Source organism: Rhineura floridana, chromosome 1 (assembly GCF_030035675.1).
Source record: "Rhineura floridana isolate rRhiFlo1 chromosome 1, rRhiFlo1.hap2, whole genome shotgun sequence".
NCBI lineage: Eukaryota > Metazoa > Chordata > Lepidosauria > Squamata > Rhineuridae > Rhineura > Rhineura floridana.
Window position 1 is genome coordinate 73,993,172 of NC_084480.1, and position 20,930 is coordinate 74,014,101.

Consider the following 20,930-nt stretch of genomic DNA (forward strand, 5'->3'; position numbering starts at 1 on the left):
TGCTGCTTTTACCGATCCATATTTTTTGAGCTCAGAAAAAATATCAATATTTTAATGGAAATATCATTTCCTTTAAAAATATTGATATTTTTACTTGAATGTTTTAAAGGCAATTTTTTTTAAAAAAAAAAGACCTTTTTCAAAAATAGCAGTGGAAATTCGCTACATTAAAATCCGATCCTCAACTATTGAAAATAAGTGAATTAATGGAAAATTTGGGACCAAATCTGAATTGTGCACAATTGTAGCACATTCCTACTACAAACAATGAAGCAGTCCAATCCTTTGAGGAAAGCCTGCAGTTTTGCCACTAGAATAAACTAATTCTGGCTTTTAAGAAATGTAGCTTAAGCTTTAATGCAAGCATTGGGAAACTGCATCCCTCCATATGCTGTTAGAGTCTAGCTCCCATCAGACCAGCCACCATGGTCAGTGATGATGGGAAATGTAGTCCAGGAACATCTGCACGGCACAAATTCCCCAATCCTCCTTTAAGCCATTTCTGCACAGTCTCTCAAGGCATATTATATTTTTCATGACACAGTACAATGCATGTAATTTTAATAAGATGCGGGAGGAGATAAGCTCAGGTAATCAATTTTAAACAGTGCTTATAATATAAGAGCTGCTCCAGAAAGACACATTGAAATATATCTAAAATAATTCTATTATCATAAACCCAAACATTAAAAAGAGTTTAATATAAAGGTTTGAAGTCATATCTTACCTATACCGGTGTTTATAGCCAAGAGATCCAAGTTTGCCAAGTTTTCTTGATAGAGAATTCAATTCATTTTCTGGCATTCTGTATGAGTTTTAAAAATAAAATTATATCATAATTAAATACAGTACATTTGCCCTTATGGAGTTATGCAAGAGAACACAGACAATCTAAGTGATAACCCCGTTTACAGATAATTGTATAAGATTAAAGATTCTGTTGCTAGAAGGCAAGCCATCATATTTGTTCCTTTCTTTTAAAACAGAAAGCCAGATTTGTTGTGGTCCTTTTTAAACATAACACAAGCATGAACAAAAATATTTAGTCATGCTTACATTCCCTTGATCAATACCAACGTAAGTCTTAATGATTTCAAAAGAACACAAGCACAATTAACTTTCTGCTGATCAGGGCAAGATACATGTTACTTCATAGGGTATACTCTGGAATTTTAAGCATTTTGCCCAGTTTAGGGTAAACTGTATGGTAGAACAATATAAATGTTAACAGAGTATGAGATCTGATGGTTGACAAGTTGTATAATAAGACTTTTGTAAATATGGGGTACAATTAAGCCAAAGTCAAGAACATTATAGTCCCATTAATTGAGCTGGTGGAGTCCTTGAACTATAACTATGCTGCTCTATTAAAAGAGCTGCAATTCTCCACACAGTTACCCATAGGTAGGTTCTAATGATGAGCAGGATTGCTACAAATTTTGTCTACTACAATTATCTCAAGAGCATTTCTATGAAAATTGGAGACTTTACCAATTCTATAGAACTAAGACAAACCCTTCCAATACCTATTTCAACAAAGTTCTGAAAATTAATCCCACCAATTCTATAATCTCTTGAAATTATGTAATATGCATAACAGAATACACACTAGATGGGTTCACATCATTTTTCAATACTAAACATGCTATTTGTTTGTAGGGCACGCAATGTGCTTCTTAGGATTTTCTGCTTTCTCTGGCTTTGGAATAGCAATTGTTCTACCCTTCAAAACAGGTAAAATTATCACTGAGCGCATAAAGATGCAAGATTGAGTTCCTTTTGTAACAGCTGGCACTGAATGAGATAGAACAGAGCTAGGGAAATGCTTTCAGCCCAAGTGCCACATCCCCTTGTGGAGAACCTTCCAGAAGTTGCATGTGAGCATGCCACTGATGAGTGGGGTCAGAAGCAAAAGTATGTGGAGCAATGGATCTGTCTCTTACACTATACAGTAGGCTACAGTATAGCTATGCAAAAAGCCCGAGGTTTATACACACAATCTCCCCTCTCCATCCTAGCGAGCAAGAGACACCATCACAGATCAGATACATTCCAGCCAGGTAAAAGCACTCAAGGAAAGCATAGAGGAGGACTGGGGAGGAATGTGGCCTGGAAAGGGGACATGGCCTTGGGAGAGTCCTGAGGTCTTGACAGAAAGCCCTCAAATGCCACATTTGACCCTGGGCTTGAGGTTTTCTGCCCCTGAGGTAGAACCACAGGGTGTCATTCAGAATGAGAAATGCTCCACAAAAAGCAGGGAAATGTTATAATGAGGAGGATAGAAATAAAATAATATGTTTGCTTGGTTTTGTCTCAGCTAAGATTATGTGAGCACTCAGAAACCTAAAAAACAGTGGTCCAAGTTGTAATGGCCCTAGCAGTTATCAGTACCAAAAAGGAAAGGAAAGCAAAAGAATATGGTAAGGAAAACTGCTTCTTTTTTCTGCAATAAAAATTCTCACAATCCTCACCAAAAAAGACAAAACTCCTAAGTGAAATCTGTGGTCAATTGTATGCTATGTGCAATACCAAAAGAGGTTAACAGGTCACAGCAACCTGATAGCTGCTATCAGGTTAGACTAGAGAGTGATCCAGCAAGGCAGAACAGCAGTCAGCAATCCATTAAAAAAACAAAAAACCAACACTTATCCAGTCAGCACATCAAGTCATAAAATGCTCTTCCAATAAGTACAGAGGACGCATAATTTAGTCATACTGAATTATAAAGGAACGTAATGCATTATACACATGTCCAAAGTTAGAAAGAAATAAGAGAAACATTGAACTGAATTGAATCTTTTTGTTCTATATAGAATGCTGGTTCAGCTTCAATGAGCCTTTTTTGTTTGGTTGTTTAGAGAGACAGACAGATGGACAAAGGTTTAGATGCTAACTTTTCTTCCATGAATGGAACAGAATTCAGAGGTTTTCCATCCACCCCTTACCTCTGCAGCCCTTGAAAATCTGCTCCTGGGTTTCGTGGACTCTTGGGAATGGCGTGGGATGTGGTGTGGTAGTCTACAGGTAGGAGATGAGTTTGTGGAAATTGCTCTATTCCTCACATGAACTAAGGAGCAACTTAGGACTGAAGCCAGTCATTTAAAAATAATTTGAAAAATACTTACAATATATTTTTTTTGTAAAATAAATCTGTGTCAAGTTTTGGCAACTCTAGAATTCAAGAGAATTTTACTCAAATATTGTGCTAACAAATACCAGATAACAAAATTGTCAAGATACTATAGAGTCTTTATGAAAGCCTGTAGACTGGGGCATCCAACATGGTGCATTCCAATTGTTGTTGGACTACAAAGCTGGCTGGGGCCGATGGGAGTTGTTGCCAACAATATCTGGAAGGCACCAAATTGGATAATCCTGCTCTAGATTGAAGAGGGAGATTTTTCTAGACTGAACAAATTATAGGAAAATAGTAGAAGTCTAGTTCAAACAGTGGCATACTGCTCTCCTTTCTTATTTTCATGTAAGAATATTGATGTCCTTTCAGCAAAAAAACAGATGTGGATCCAACAGGTGGTCTTTTGCATGCAGAAGGTATCTCATTCAAAGACTGTCGTATTCCTTATACTAGATTGTTGTTCAAGAAAAGTGAAACTAAATCCAAATATATTATTCTATTTGCACAAGTAAAAGTACAACAACTGCTATAGAACCTATCCACTATAGCACTGTGTGAACTCTTGAAAATGCATTTGCAAAACAGAGCCAATGGCTAGCTAGCTAGCTATTTATTTATTTATTTGTTTGTTTGTTTTGATCAAACCCAGTATGAGGAAACCAGCTTGGACTTCTATCTATAAACAATACAACCAGGCCAGTTAGAGATCTGAATATACTTTCCTTTTAACTGCAGATAAGCACTAGCCTTAAGCTCTAAAATGCATTGCCCTTCCCCACCCCATCTTCTGTCGTCATGCAATAATACATTTTTTACAGCTGTAGCTCACCTACCTGAAGAACGTGTGCTGCTCTACACAGCATTTCCACAAATGTTTGCATGCGGTTTTGTTCTGTGCTTCAAAAAAGAAGGAAGTTTCATTACACTGAAATAATAAAAAAGGAAGTACTATGAAGGATTCTTCTGTTATAAGAGGATTTGCATTTGATAACCTAGACCAGGAGTGGGGAATCTTTGGCCCTCCAAATTTCAGTCCCAGCAAGCATGGCCAATGGCCAGGGATGATGAGAGTGGTAGTTCAGCAATATCTGGAGAGCCAAAGGTTCCCCACACCTGATCTAGGCACATGAATACTGATTCTTATTTCACTTTTATCTATGTATAATCAGGAGAAATGCAATTTATGGCAATAGAATTATACTGATGTTTTATTGACTGACCGGTTGATTGAATTTATATCCCACTAGTTCTCCCAAAAGAGCCCAGTGAGGCAAACATATCAACAAAACAATTTAATGACAACAAAAAGAAAAGCATTCTAAAAATAGTTAAAAGCATTCTAAAACACAATTAGAGTTTAAAAAAATTCTAAAACACACAGTTAAAAACATTATTTCATCCAGTATTCTCCAGGTTGCGAGGAACAGTTCCCTTCAGCTGCCAAATGCCTGGGTAAACAGGAATGTTTTCAACTTCCTCCTAAAAGTCAATAGTGACAGAGACAAATGCACTTCATTGGGGAGGACTTTGAAAGGGAGCCACCAATGAAAAGGCCCTGTCATGGGTCAGCACCAACTGGGCAAGGCCTCACCTGCCGACTGTAGGGTCCAAGATGGTCGATATTGGGCAAGGCACTCTTTTAGATACTTGGGTCCCAAACCATTTAGGGTTTTATATGCTAGTATTAACACCTTGAATTGGGCCCAGAACTGGTCTAATGTACAATCTTTTCTTATAGCTTTGATCTTCAAAAATATGAATCCGTTTAATCATCTTATGAAATCACCACAAACTTCAAGGACTACTTCAGGTTTTTTATTTTCCAACCCTAATATCACACCCACACAATACATTTAAAGCAGTATTATACCACTTTAACAACCGTAAAGGCTTCCCCCGAAGAATCCTGGGCTCCTGCTGGGAGGAAGAGCAGGATATAATAAAATAATAAATAAATAAATTGTTAGGGATGCTGGCAGTTGTTAGGAGACCCCTATTACTCTCACAGAACTACAGTTCCCAGAGTTCTGTGGGAAGAGGGATTGATTGTCAAACCACTCTGGGAATTGTACCTCTGTGAGGGGAATAGGGGTTTCTTAACAACTCTCAGCACCCTTAACAAATCACAATCCCTCGAATTCTTGGAGGGTACAACAGTACTTTAAATGTATAGTGCAGATGTGGCTTAAGATCGATCATGTTTGGGATGGGGGGGATATGCCTATATTGTGAATGGTGTTTCAAGTGAGTTGACTTGGATTCATGGACTGGAAAGCAGATGCGTACACAAATCACAGTTTCATGACAAATAGATACTTTTTCTAACATAGACACTGACCTCCATGTCATAAAAAGTAATGTGAAATATATCCACCACATTACGGGCCTGAACCTGTCAACCCACAAAAGAACTGAAAAATGTTTACATAATCAGAAACCCTCCTAAGTGGAAATTTTTATAAAGAATACTAGCAATTAACTGTGAAATGTGGTGTGTTCACAGCAAACAATGGTGACACTGAAGAATTACTGCAGTTTCTTTACAAAATAGCACCCATCAGCTGGATGAGTTATTTATTTTTTATTTTTTAAAGAGAAGTATGCAACACATAAGAAACATCTGATGGCATGGCATGGTCAATTTAATTCACTGAAAGCTTTAAAAGAATGCCCCCAAACCTAAAGTAAGTTACTTATTAGTCAGAACATATTTAACCAATCAATGAATGAAAAGCAGATATGATTTATATAATGCTTAATTTTTCTAAACTCTAAATTCAGTGAAAAGACTCACATTAATTATAATAGTGCTGGACTGCACTCTAAAATTTAGAAACCCTATCCAACCAGAACATTCATTTTTCAGTGTGCATAGGATGACAGGCCTTAGTCTCCCTTTCCAATGTGCACTCCTTCCACACTCCAGCAGCAGCTCCCCATTCTGTATGATACACAGAGATTTTTTTTTAAAAAGTCAGTAGCATGGTAACTATGGCTGTGAGTGGGATGAGTAGGGCTAATTTCCAAAAAGAATAATAAAGATTCACACTGAACATGTGCAAGCCTTTGAACACAACAGTGTACATAGTGTACCTGGACTTTCAAAAAACGTTCGACAAGGTACCTCACCAAAGATTCCTGAGTAAGATTATGGAATAAGAGGAAAGGTCCTCTTATGGATCAGAAACTGGCTAGGAAACAGAAAGCAGAGAGTAGGAATAAATCAACAGTTCTCCCAATAGAGGTGTGTAAAATGGAGTCTCCCAAGGATTGGCATTAGGACCTGTGTATTTTAATTTGTTCTCAATGATCTAGAGCAGCCTTTCCCAACCAGTGTGCCTCCAGATGTTGTTGGACCACAACTCCCATCAGCCTCCCATTGGCAATGCTGGCTGAGGCTGATGAGAGTTGTGGTCCAACAACATCTGGAGGCACACTGGTTGGGAAAGGCTGCTCTAGAGTTGGGGTAAGCAATGAGGTGGCCAAGTTTGTTGATGATACTAAATTGTTCAGGGTTGTCAAAACAAAAAGAGATTGCAAAGAGCTCCAAAAGAACCTCTCCAAAATGAGTGAATGGGCAATAAAATGACAAATGCAATTCAGTGTAAACTAGTGTAAAGTTTCGCACACAGGAGCAAAAACATCTTAATTTCACATATACACTCATAGGGTCTGAATTGGCAGTGACTGACCAGGAATGAGACCTTTGGGTCATAGTGGATAGCTCAATGAAGATGTTGACCCAGTGTGCGGTAGCCGTCAAAAAGGCAAATTACATGCTAGGGATCATTAGGAAAGGTATGGGGGGGAAACTGCCTATTTCATAAAGCTGTTATATAAATCTAAGGTGCAGCCCCATGTTGAATACTGTGTACAGTTCTGGTCGCCTCACCTCAAAAAGGATATTGTAGAGCTGGAAAAGGTTCAGAAAAGGGGGACCAAAATGATCAAGGGGATTGAGCAATTCCTCTAGTGAGGAAAGGATGCAGCATTTGAGGCTTTTTAGTTTTTAGGAGACTAAGAGGTGACATAATTGAAGTGTATAAAATTATGCATGGCATGAAGAAAGTGGGGCAGAGGACTTCCGGGAAGGGTGACTTAGCCTGTGCCTGCTTTTGAGACGGGCTCCTGCCTCAAAAGAAGCTTATTCAGATATATCAGTCAGTTTTTTCTTTTTTTTTTGACTGATTAAACTTCTCCCGGGTAGGGAGAAACGAAGAGATTAACCTCAAAGCCTATTTTTGTTGGGACGACCAGATCTCATTAATTTATGGGACGAGGTCCAGCCGACGAAGGTGGGACGGATTTTCAACAGCAAGCTCTATCTGTTAAAGCGAACGTTCATCTTATCTTCTAAGAGAGAACGCACTAACAGGCAAGCACCCTTCTTTCTATATTTTTCTTTTACTTGACTTAAATTGTTGCTGTTTAAAAGAGATTTGCCAGATTGATCAGTTTTTGACATCTCACTGGGGAGCCATAACTTCTCTCTGCTACGCACTAATTAATAGCTTATCTCTGTTTTTGTTGCAAAAAGCTGTCCTGGATTTGCATTCTAAAGATATACACAGAAGAGGGATTTCTATTCCAGATTTTTATTTTGAAAAATATTATACTGTTTTGAGACTACTCTCTTTTTGGTCTATTTTATTTTGACGAATCTGTTTCTTGACGATTGCCATTAATTGTTTCGATCCTGGGAACTGCATTTTGTTTACTTAACTATTGGAGAGATAAGGCTGTCTGCTCTGTTTATACTGTGATGTCACCAAGTTTGGAGTATTAACCCAATTGTTGCTGAAATAAGAAGTGGTTTTCCTATATTTTTCTTTTAAAATGGCAATTAAGAAAGTGGCTGAAAATCTGGAAATAACTATGTTTCAGAAAATAATGGATGAGATTGAGATAACGAAAATTGAATTGAGTAAAATGAAGCAGGAGATTAAAGATATAAGGGTCCCTGTGAGAGAGGTGACCCTGGAAGGGGTCCCTGTGAGAGAGGAGACCCCGGAGATTGGAACAGGGGTCCCTGTGAGAGAGGTGACCCTGGAGACTGGAATAGGGGTCCCTGTGAGAGAGGAGATCCCGGAGATTGGAACCAACGTGGAACAGGAACAAGATTTGGAGTCTATGGACTTTAGAAATAAAATCTATTGTTTGGAACTCAATGTTATCTCTGAAGAAATGAATGAAGATTCTAGAGATAAAGTTATCAATGGCATGGATAATCTTCTGGACTGGAATGATGTGATGGAGCCCAATATAGAGAAAATCTATGGAATTAACTGCAGCCATGTGACAATGGAAAAACTTTTAAGAGATGACCCAGTGTATTTTGAAAAAAAGAACAGAGATATGATTTTACAGCAGTATTTCAGCAACCTATTCAGAATGGATGGCAAGAAAATATTTGGGATAGAGGTAATCCCCATCAGACTCTTACTATATGACTATGGCTTTGACAGCAAGATTATTATGGAATACTGATAATGGAAGATTGGATATTGAAATTACTGGACTTAACAAGACTACTGAAGATGGAAGATGGAAAATGGAACTAATAGAGATAATAGAACAATGGCTACTGAAATTATTGAACCTAACAGATTCTGATGTGATGGATTAATTGAAATGTTTATTTTGACTATGGTTATGACAATAAGATTATCATAATTAGTAATGAGATGGATTAATCGATATGCTTATCTGGAAAAAAAAATTGATAGATATATTTCTTAAAGAATTGAAACCTCTCTTTGACTTTTTGTGGAAAGAATAAAGTAATGTTTATGAGATTTGATGATTAAGTAAGATAACTACTGGAGGAAAGTGATTTTATAATATGACTTAAGAGACAGGATTGTTATATATTATAGACTTATAACTGATTTGATCTTTGACAAATGGGAAGTCAATATTTTACTCTTTATTTTTTATTTTTGTTTTTTTTTTCTTTTTTTCTTTTTGTTTAACTATTTTTGATTTTGTTTTTTGTCTTTGAATGTTTTATGATTTTGTCTTGTATGTTTTATGAAAATCTGAATAAAAATTATTGAAAAAAAAAAAGAAAGTGGGGCAGAGAGGTTTTTCTCCCTCTCTCATAACACTAGACCACATCCAATGAAGCTGATTGTTGGAAGATTCAGGATAGACAAAAGTTCTTCTTCACTCAGCACATAGTTAAACATAGTTAAACTATGGAATTTGTTTCCACAAGAGGCAGTGATAGCCACCAACTTGGATGCCTTTAAGAGGATTAGACAAATTCATGGAGGAATATGCTATCAGTGGCTACTAGCCATGATGGCTATGCTCTGCCTCCATAGTTGGAAGCAGTATGCTTTCAAATACCAGTTGCTGGAAACCGCAGAAGAGGAGAGTGGTCTTGCACTCAGATCCCGCTTGTGGGCTTCCCATAGGCATTTGGTTGGCCACTGTGAGAACAGGATGTTGGACCAGATGGGCCATTGGCCTGATCCAGCAGGCTCTTCTTATGTTCTTTCACGACTGCAGCCAATATAGCTGTTTGATATGTGGGAACTATGACTGATTGCTACCCAGGCTTAAGATTTAAGGTCTTAAGTAATACTTAAGTGCATAATAATAAATACATGTAGCTTTGATTAGTAAGTACTTCACCACATAGGCCAGAATCAATGCACTCCAAGGTGGCTTTGAACTTAAATTTCTCAAACAATAATTCTCCATGCCACAAAGTCTTATAGGCCCCTTCCAACTCTACTATTCTATGAAAACACAGGGTATTTTCAAAAGAAGCTTATAATAAAGCACAGGGATCTGCTAATTAAGTTTTTTTAAAAAAAATTATTAATATCACTGGGCATGTGTAAGTAGTCCCCTTCCTCCCAGCAACATAATCGTATCCTAAGGTTCTTTAAGTTGAAGTTGAATGTCAGTTGGAGAAGGCTGGGAGAGAGGTATTATCTTTACAGAAAGGTCAGCACATTTATGCATCTCACTCAGAGCACTAAGCAGCTCCAATTTGGGGTTTTTTATTATTACAGAACTTGCGCAATTCTATTAAATCAGAATTGAACCAAAACAAATTTAGAAAAGAAGAAGCAGCAAACTACAGTTTAATCCTGTAAACTAATTGGGGGACAGATGAGAGGAGGAGTGATTGAGGTTAGGGACCAAAAAAAAAATTGTACTCTGGATGTTTTCTGCCAAGTTATGCTCAGTGATGTGACAGCAAACAGCAGGACAGCAATAAATATGGTAAGTGAATAAATGTGTGGAGACTCATTTACCAATTGCACACACAGAAAAACTTGATATAAATGACCCATTTGTGAGATAATGTCCCCATCTGGACACAGCCTAAGAACCTTTGGAATAAATAATATACTCCCTGTGACTTGATCAGGGTACTGAAGTAACTCTCCCCAACTCCCCTTCCCCAGTCCACAGTTCCTGCTCTCAAATGGAACATGCAGATCCTGGCTGTGTATTGACTGCCGTTACTCTCAATCCTTTTGTGGGCTCAGCCTTCCCAAGACTGAACAGTTTGGATTGTGCCACCAGTAATGATTCTGCTCGGTTTACTGTTTGCACTAACAATTATCAGAAAACGATTGCACCTCAATTTCTGTGAAGACACAGTAAATCCAATTTAAATTCAACAGGAAGTGACAGGACTAAATCCTGTCCTATATCCATGGATGTCATGCCACATGGTGCAAACAGCAGGCTTCAACTGCTCCTTAAATTGAATCTATGGCAAGGAAAAATTACCTTGAAGCAGTATGGCAGTCGTGTGTGTGTGTGTGTACCAGAAATAAACCTTACCCAAGTAGCTCGTTTACTATACAGCACATGCAAAATAGCTATTAGCCAAAACACAAATTCCTTCCTTGATCTTGCATAACTTACTATTAGGTATATTTTCTGTTTCGTGTAAAGGCTTCTAATGAAATGGTTAAACAAAACTGGAAAACCAGAACTTGAGCTCTCAACCAAACAAGTTTTTACACCACACAACAAAAGAGAGGATACAATAAGGCAGATAGATTTTCAAGAGGTTTCATAGAATCTGTCAAGATGTAGCTAAACCTGAATCTCAGGGGAACCTACTGTCAGGCATCCTCTTTTCTGTATGAATAAAAGGACTATGAAAACATAGAAGTGGCACGATTATAAAAAAAAAAAAGGTTCAAGAACCTTTTCCCCAAGTTAATTCACAAAGGCAATCTCCTTTATCTCATTGATGGTCTATATCCAGCTATAGCAGAATTTGCCAGTTTTAAGAAATAATATGGCTTCTTGATACAAAATTAGCACAATTCATACAGAAATACTATAATACTATTTTAGTGAAGGTTTACTGCATCTATAGCAAGCTGACATCACTGAAGCTTCCATCGTGCAAAGCAACAGATTGTTCATATTTGCTCACGGAGCTCAATCGTGATTCTTTCTTGTATTGCCTTCTGAAACTTCCTCTTACTGTCTCTGAAGTTTCCTCTTATTGTCTCTGAAGTTTCCTCTTATTGTCTCATCTAAAAGCTCACAGCATTCCTCAGAGCATGTTCAGGTAGCTGTGATTTCAGAGACAGGATGTGCTTTGCCTGCACTTTTTATTTCCCCACACATCATGAAGTACCTGACAGTGTCCTGTGTGTCCATACAACTGAAGAAAAAGCCTTTCTTGAGGACAAGAATATTCCCAAGGAAGGAATATGCCTTTACCTCTTTCCACATTACCTGGTCATGTGCTATGTTATCCAACTGAGAGTGAAGGAAGTTGCCATATGGATGCACCTTTAAAAATCTACGACACTTAAAGTGAAGCATTAGCATCAGATACAAGTGCATCACTGCTAGTAATTTATTTTGTTTTTAATATTTATATCCAACCTTTCTGTTCTGAAAGAAAGCTGATAATCCAAGGCTGATATGCCAAGAAATATAACAGACCCTTCTAGGGAAAGAACAGATCACTCTTGCCAGAGATTTGAACCAGTTGCTTACAAAGGGCTTTTAAAACTAGGCCTGGGATACATGTGGTTCTAGGGCTGCATATTGTCAAACCCTGTGTTTCAAATGTTTCAAAGCCTTTTATCAACACGTGAGAAGTCTGTTCTGTTTTCCCTTAGTTTGTTGTCCCAGGAGGGAGGGGTTGTGTGCACAGGTAGCGTCCAGGACACTCATAGTTTGAACGGAGTAGTTACATTTTGAAGAGAATGCACAAACTAAGGCTTGTCCAGCGAACATAGGGGTCAACGGTGCAGAGCAGGGCAGAACAAGGCAAAGTAAAAGACTGCTGAGTGGAACCCTGGAGAGCTCCCTGTGGCAGGGGTTGGCAATAACTCTCACAGAGTGAGGTGTTGCCTCACCAGAATGCCTCAGCCCTCTGAGGCACCATGAACACTGGCCTGATACCTCTCATTAGCCACATAACTTCTAAGGAACTGCTTGTTGCTTAAAGGGCCACCATCCCACCCACAGCCACTGACTCCCATGGCATACGGGTAGTGAGAGCTGCCTAGGAAAGGTATTCTCTGTGCCACAGGAGTTGAACAAGGTCACATTCTCCAGCCTGGATAGTCCAGCAGTGGGGTACAATGACTCCCCAGGTGCTGCCTTCTCGAAGCCACCTCTAAGCTGGATTGCAGATTATGGCCTGAAAATGTAACAAGACAAGCCATACAACATGGGCTCCAGCTGTGACCCCTCTAACATTACAATTTACCACACAGTACAGTTCCTTTGAAGTTTAAGTGCAGGTGAATCTTATGTATGCTTACTCAGAAGTAAGTCCCATTTCTTGTTTAATAGAATCTACACCCTACTCCCTAGTAAGAATATATAGGAACATAGCCTTAATTATGTAAACTGCCCAGAAGAAAGCCATTGCAAATAGCACTCTTATCTTGAAGGGAAAACAAAATCTTCTATTTTATATGTTGTATTAACATAACACTAAGGTCTAGTCTTAGATTTTGCCTGCTTAGTTTATGAAAATAAAATCCTATAAATAGCTAAGTCCATCATTATCTTGAAAGTTTCCTCATAACAAGTCCCACATTATATATCTAAGCAACACTTTAATTATTAAATCTACTTATTGCTTATCTTTTTGCATTATCTTTAAATGAGAGTTTGATAACAGCTTTGGAATTTTCACTAATATCTTATTTTTAATTTAATTTGCCTGGAGGAGAAGCTGTAAGTAGCAACAATTTCTCTCAGATAATCATAATGCAAAGTCTATCACAGCAGGAATGCTAAGTACTAAATGCAACAAACTATTCTCTATTTATCTGGTATTATCTGGGGAATAACCTATATTCCCCAATCTATGTTAGTCAATATCAGCCTTCCCCAACCTGCTGTCATCCAGATAGTTTGGACTCCCAACTCCCATCAGTCCCAACTAGCACCACCAACGGTCAGGGATTATGAGGGTTGTAGTTCAACAATGTCTGTATGGTTGGGAATGCTTGTCTATATTCAAAGCTGATATATTCTGGAGATATAGAGGAATCTACATTTGAGTTTAGTCCCATTAACCAAGGCTGGAATGCTTTAAACCAGGATTGGTAACAATCAAAACCAGCTTTGAATTAAAAAAAAATAGGCTGGATAGGGTGAACTGGTTTGTGGATCAGAGAGGGAGCACACAATTCCATCACCCACTCCTGTTCTAACCAAGGTCCATTAGTTCAGTGTATCTTAAAAGGCCAGTGTGGAAAAGGCATATGTAATATCTTGCATCCTTGTTCTTTGAAATACTTCCTTAATAACATTCCTGTCAGAACTTGACATTACCAAGTGTTGTCAGGTCTTACTATAAGTACAATAATGGGCTCTCATTAGTTTTTTTTAAAAAAAAAAACACGCAAATCTACAAGTCAGTCATCAGCCTTAATACCACAAACAACAATATTCCTTTTCTAAAGATTCCAGATTAAGCATTTGAATAATTTCAAGGATTTACCAACAAGTTTGTTTGAAGCATAAATTATCAATCATTGTGGCAGCACTTCTATGCAATCTGGTTTATTGTATGATAACAGATGGCACAGATAAAGTCCCGCTGGCCCAGTTCACACATAATGCTAAGCCAAATGATGGCTTATTTTGAACAAACATGCAGAGAGGAGAGGAGAGAGGAGATTACAACCATTTTGCTTCCCCTCTAGTCATTCTGCTGCTGCACTATACAAAGCTAAGTTATGGTTTGACTTAGCATGTTGTGTGAACCCAGGCTCATGGTACAGCTCTCTCCAGACTAGAGATGTGAAGGCCCAGGAAAAAAACCAGGAAAAAAAAGTTTTTTCCAAATTTTTTCCAGGCCTTTACATCTCTACTCCAGAAAATTCAGGAGATGCAACCAGTCTCTTCTGCAGGAGCTTGCATGCCTGCTTATTCACACTAAGCCACTGTTTGGCTTAGTGTTATGTGCAAATGAAGTCACTGTTCTAAGAACTTTACAATGCAAGTGTCTTAAATTTGATGGACAACAGAAACAACTACAGTGAAGAACACATCACCATTTCTTCCCCAAAAATGTTTTTTTCTCTCTCGCGCGCGTGCGCTCGCTCGCGCTTGTTCTCGCTCACTCGCGCTCTCTCGCGCTCTCTGTGTGCTACAATTTACAAAGCATATAATTTAAATCAGAGGTGAGGAGAGTCTGGCCTCCAGAGGGTCCACTTTGGCCTGCAAGGCCTTTTTCCCATTAGTAATGTCAGCTGATGGGCACAAGGACAGGGTTGAATCCTGCACTGGCTGCATGATCCCATTCCCAGCAAGGAACAAGCATCGCACAGACAAGGCAGCAGGATTTTATCCCCACTCATGAGCTGAGCGGAGATTAAAGCCCTGTGCAAAAGCACCCTTTGACACAGCTTTTGCATGTGGGCTACTTCAAATAAGCTTTTGCAAAGACTTTCCTGCACTCCCGTTTTTTCAAACAGGAGCATGGGGACCGTCTTACAGCCTTTTCCAAGTTTCCTCCCTCCCCATTTAAGCCCTTGATCTCAGAGACTTAAAAGGCAGTCCTGCCTACTTTGCAATCATATGATCTCATAATAATGTCATGTGACTTGCAGGCAGATGGCCCCACCCCTCTGTCAATTTTGGTCCATGAAGCACATCATGATAAGGATCTGGCCCATGGAACCAAAAAGGTTGACCACCTCTGATTTAACGAGAATGTCTGACACAAGCAAAGCTGTCAAATTTGGCCCATGAGACAGATCATGATAAGGATCTGGCCCATGGAGCCAAAAAGGTTGACCACCCCTGATTTAAAAACAACATCCAACAAAAACAAAACCTATCCCTTTTTGTTAAAAAGTAGTTTTTCACCATTGGTTGGATACATTTACAGTACAATCTTATGCATGTTTTCTCAGAAGCAAGTCTTGCTGTCTTTAGCAAGGCTAACGTCCTTGTAAGTGTGATTATGATTACATGCTTAATAAGCTTTATTTTCAAGCTACAAATATAAACTTACATCTTTTCCCAGAACTCTGAGCTCGAATTGACTTTCTTTGAAGTGGACTTTTGTAATTCTAGGCCTAAGTGTGAGAAAAAGACCAAAGGAAACGCAAAGATTCAGCAACATATACATAAAAAATAGGAATGGTTGAATGTGTAATGGTAAGTATATTCAATAATGAATGAACTAGTCTAGTTAGGAAGGCATGCTAACCATTAACAAGTATAAATGTAGATCAATAGTCTGCTTCGCTTCTCTACAGTGGATATACTGGAACTGCTCTGAAGTGTTGCTAGAAATGTCTCCTAATTAAAACTTTGCAGAAATAATGTTTATCACTGAGACAGCTTCTCCTTTTTCAAATTGTAATTAGGTAGTTACTCATTAGAGGAAAAATATTTAAATGCACTCATGTAAGCAAAAAATGTGGAACTATTAGGTTGAATATAGGCATCTCCCTCTGTGAATGGAAGGTCTGTTTCCATTCAGAGATGGAACTCTGAGACAGCAGAGGATCCTGCTCCACTAACTTGAGATTCCCACAGGCAAAAGAGAAAGGGGATTTTTGGCTCACTCTCTCCTTCTTCTTATAGCCCCCTCCACACACACACCACTTCCCATACTGTTCCAAAGGGATCCCTAGGCCGCTGGAGCAGCTTTTCAGGGCACGTAGGAGATTAACGAAGGAATTGCCAAAAATCAGCTTCTTCTGCCTGCAGGAGCATTCAGTTAACAGAGTTCCACTGTGGACAAGTTGGATCCAACCCATCATTTCCATATTTCAGTGTGAGATATGCTTTATGTAGAAATATTTATAAACAGAAATATGCTATGCACTATTTGTTAATTCCTATTTTTACTATGTGGGCTGAACAGATAGATGTTACTTACCAAAAATACTTTCCTACTTGCTTTTTATTCTTGTAAACTACTACTCCTACAGGGGTTAACCCTAGAAAATATTCAGATTTGTTTTCACCCTGTAAAATAGTTTTAAAATTATACACATAAGCACACATACATTGACAGAGAAGTCACAAAGACGAACATGTATTAAACTAATGCAGCATGGTGGTCAGAAGAGAACAATACAGTATGACACGATATTTTTAAACGTTCTATATATTTAAGGAACTCTCAGTGTGAATACTTTGAGCTACTATTTCCTGTTACTTTTAACTTTTTAGGGCCTTACTCAGTTTCTTGCTGTTACTTTCATATTTCCTGCCTGAACACATTCTTTGTAATAAACCCCTTTTATCTTATAACAACATTTAGAATAAATCCCTTAGATTTGTAATCCATATTATTTTTCCAGCATAGTTAATTGCCTTTTCTTTCACAGAAAAGTCTCCTTAATCCGTGCTTCTCCTAAGCATGCGTTGCTATGGATTTAAATTCAGCTTTTTAAAAAGAAGAGCACTGAATTAAGAAATTACATAATTAGTGTTTTACATTTGTGATGCCAATCTTCCCCAGCCAGTTCAGGGCAGTTGTTGACATTGCCGAAGACCCAAAGAACTGCATAACCAGGCACATGTACCAAAGGGGACTCTCACCCTTGTATGCTGTAGGGCAAATTCCTTTTGAAGCAGAAGAGAATTTGAAAAGCAGTTTGTGATATGGCACTGAAGTCTGCTATTCAAAGAAAAAAGCAGTGATCTCTCTGGGTACCTACAATTTCATGGGTGTGCCAAAAGTAGCTCTTTAGACCAGAAAAAGAAGGAATTAAAATAGTCACCCTCAACTCTCGCTCTCCAGTCTTGTGCCTGCAATCTTGCAATGGCTGGATAAAAGTATACACACACATACACACACACAGAAAGAGAGAGAGAGGGAGCAGGAGAGGGAGGGAGGGAGAGAGAAGGAGAGAGGTTTGTGTGTACATATATTCATATGTCTATGCATGAAGGCCGCCACATTCACTTCAGTGGCAGGCTCAATCTTTATAGTCTATAGAGCTGCATGTGTGCATTTCATTTAAGGAAAGTGTGATTAACTTGTGGCTCTCCAGATGTTGCTGAGCTACAGCTCCCATCATTCCTGTTCACTGCCGATGCTGACTAAAGCTGATAAGGTTTGGGGTCCAAATTCATCTGTAGTGCCATATCCTGCAACAAATTAGTGGACTGGGGCAACTATCAGTAAAGCTACACATTTTTTTAAAAAAAATCTACTTACATAAACAGGATGAAGATCAACTCCATACATTTCAAGTGTCTTTGCCATTCCTAAGTAATTCAATTCTGCCTCAGCTGGAACTTGACCCCTGTATGATATAAGATATATATTTATACAGTATAGAAAATATATTTTCAAAATTATACTTGTCAAAGGTGAAGAATACTGTCATAGCCCCAATTCATACATATCTCCTCCAACATGCAGATAATGTTGTATATCAACCAGACTTTCATTAGCAAATCCCCCTTTTTTTGGGAGCGAGGAACTGTAGAACAAGGTTGCTGAGCATTTGTGTGAAGGTTTGGCTCATAGTTCCATCATTTGCATGCACCACTCCAAACAAGATATGAAGCAGGGCATGAACTCTCATTCTTGTTGAAGTTTATTTGTATCAGTACAGGTAAGAGCTCTTCAAGGAGCTTCAATATACCCTAATTATTCTGCTATTAAGCCTTACAGGAAAAAACAAAAACCACTCAGACTGAAGATTATATACTTGAGCAACAAACTTCTACTTGTGCAAGTGAGACTTACCAGCAGACACAATGGAATTCCCCTTTCCCCCTTCCCCCTGAAGCCCCTTGTGGACCCACAAATCTTCTTTGGAGGGTTGTGGGAAAGGAGAAAGGGGAATCCAGTTGCATTTGCTGGCACGACATTGAGTCTCATCCGAAATGGTTAAAAAAAAGTTTTGGGTTGCAATCCTGTACATAACTTAGACATACTGGCTTCACTGATTTAAGCAATGTAGCTGTGTGAGATGGCTGTTTTGAAAACTGTATTATCATCAAGACAGACAGTAATGTGCAAGTGGCTTGATCCTTGAAAAGATTACCAAACACGGCATTAAAAACTAAAAAATGTTTTGACTTCAGGTGAGGAATTTCCTTTTCTAGGATTTGTTTTTTTAAAAAAACTCAGTCAGTCTCCTACAGAAACATGACTGAAAAAACATACAATCTACCTTGAGATCCCATGTCAAAATATTCTTTACAGTCTTATTTATAAGCAGAATTATTCCAGCCAAACTTTGGCAATAGTTGTATTCCTTAGGAAATAAATGGAGAAAAAAGAGAATCCCAATCTGCACTAGAAATTGCTGGAGGAGGTCTTTAAGTTGGGAAAAAAGAACTCCAATGTCAAAAAGGAAAAGAAAAGGGAGATATATGCTTCTAGACAGGTCCATATTGAAGGATCTGTTCCTCTCATGCATGCAAGATTCTCGCAGCATGCAATTGACACTAGGGTATCAAAATATCAGCCTGTATTTTTTCCCATTTAATTTACCCTTTCTGCAGAAAATCCAATAGAAAAAAAAACATTGCCAACAGCCTATTTTTGATGTCTGAATAACATGTTTGCATATCTGAATGTCACCATCTGGAAGGGCCCTAAATAAATGCTGCAATACATATATGAAGATTCTCAAAGAACTGTCATAATGTTACAGCTAGATCCATACCTCAGTTTCTCTCGACACAGCAGAGAATTGTTTATTGGGTCAAAATTATCCTTATCACAAAACAAAAACATTCATTTTGCAACAAACGTCTTTGCTAAATGTGACTGAAAACTCCTCTCTAGTTTCTTTCTTCTGCTCTCTGATTTTTCTGATTATGCCCGGCCTTCAACCAATCTGCTGAAATTAGCCTGCCAGAGCAAGAATGCCACTAAATGACCACTGCAGCTGGCTACACCTCACAGTGCCATCATACAAAGTAGTTCATAAATTTGTAAAACAGGTTCTTCCACAATATTATTCCAAAATACCATCACTTTTCATTGTTAGTAAAATTATTCTACTATATGAATTTTTTAAAATTATTATTCTTATATTCTACACATACACAAGCTTCCTAGTGAACCTTACTGATCAGGAGAACATCTGCCAAGTTTCAGGAACTCGGCCCATGCTACATTTAATGCATTCGTATTCCAGTCCAAGAAGCCACTAGGCTTAAAAAATCCTATTTCATTTTACTTCTTGTTTTTTGAGGGAAAAGACAGAAGATTACAAGATAACTTGTCAGATTCAGGCTTGTAGAGCACATTTCACAGTAGAGTACATTTCAACACAATGTAATGCCTCTTTTATAAACTTGATGTTTTTATCACATCACAAGTTTTTGCATACTTTCATACTTTTTGCTCACCAGATATAGTTCCACTCTTATACATGAAGTCATTCCTTAAAACTGTCTTGCCAGCCCACAAATTCTGCCCACCAGCCATCTCTCCTGATTGAGAGACATCCCACTGCTGTTTTCCAAGTACTACACATTTTGGCATTCAGTCCTGCAATCATCTTATCAAGGAACCTTATCTTTCTGTTCATTTGGCTCCACATTCTGTAACGTAAATCACCTGACTCATTTCTCAAATATGTTTTCCTTCTCTCAGCTTTTTCATTAAGCTATGCAAGATTTTATGAAATAACTATGAGCTGACTAATCTTATAAATTATGGACACTGACAGTCTTTTATAAGGTTCATTCTTGTTGCTGTAATTTTTTCCTTCATCCATATTTCTCTTACTGATGCTAAGTGTTATGCATCTATAGAACTGTAGGATTGTCCTGTCATTCTCCATCTTCATCTATACCATATAATGCATCTGGTTGGAAGCCGAAGACACGGTACATGGGGGATAAAATGCCAGATTTAAATGTATTGATTATATTTATGACTGTTCCAGAGAAATACACGCCCATAAGGAAACAGTTTTAAAATAGCAATCAATAGTTCTTCCCTATTCACAAAGGAGCTGCTTCTTAATGTCCTTTCCCTTGTATAATTTTATGTCCCAAGCAATATTAATTAATAAAACTGAATTCTTACATCAGAGTTTTGTGTATCCGTTCTATGGCATCTTCTAGTTCTTCTTTCTGGTCAGGAACAAAGCGGTATTCCGAAACATAACCTGCAGTGTGCTTGTATGGGTCATAGTCTCCAAGTTCAGCTGTACAGTACACACAAACACACACAAAATACATTTGAAATACTAACTTTCTGGTATATATTTTACACAAATTATTTTAGTTTCCAGCTGAATCATTAGAAACATGTACGACAATGAAATGGTAGGAGCTGAAGAAAAGGAAGACTTAACTAGCTAAGAACAACCCAAGGTAGCATAGATAATTA

The 20,930-nt window shown here is 38.2% G+C and overlaps 1 protein-coding gene across 10 annotated transcripts in view; it reads right to left on the bottom strand.

Annotated features, from left to right (window-relative positions):
- Positions 1-20,930, bottom strand: part of EPB41L4A (erythrocyte membrane protein band 4.1 like 4A) — a 160,282-nt gene that overhangs the window by 69,952 nt on the left and 69,400 nt on the right. For all 10 annotated transcript variants that reach the window (XM_061623929.1, XM_061623940.1, XM_061623950.1 and 7 more), the window contains 6 exons: positions 20,625-20,745; positions 17,784-17,871; positions 16,494-16,582; positions 15,618-15,681; positions 3,970-4,061; positions 728-805 (listed from right to left, as the gene is read on the bottom strand). In XM_061623929.1, the coding sequence (XP_061479913.1) occupies positions 728-805; positions 3,970-4,061; positions 15,618-15,681; positions 16,494-16,582; positions 17,784-17,871; positions 20,625-20,745 (532 nt within the window). The remainder of the gene's footprint in view (positions 1-727; positions 806-3,969; positions 4,062-15,617; positions 15,682-16,493; positions 16,583-17,783; positions 17,872-20,624; positions 20,746-20,930) is intronic.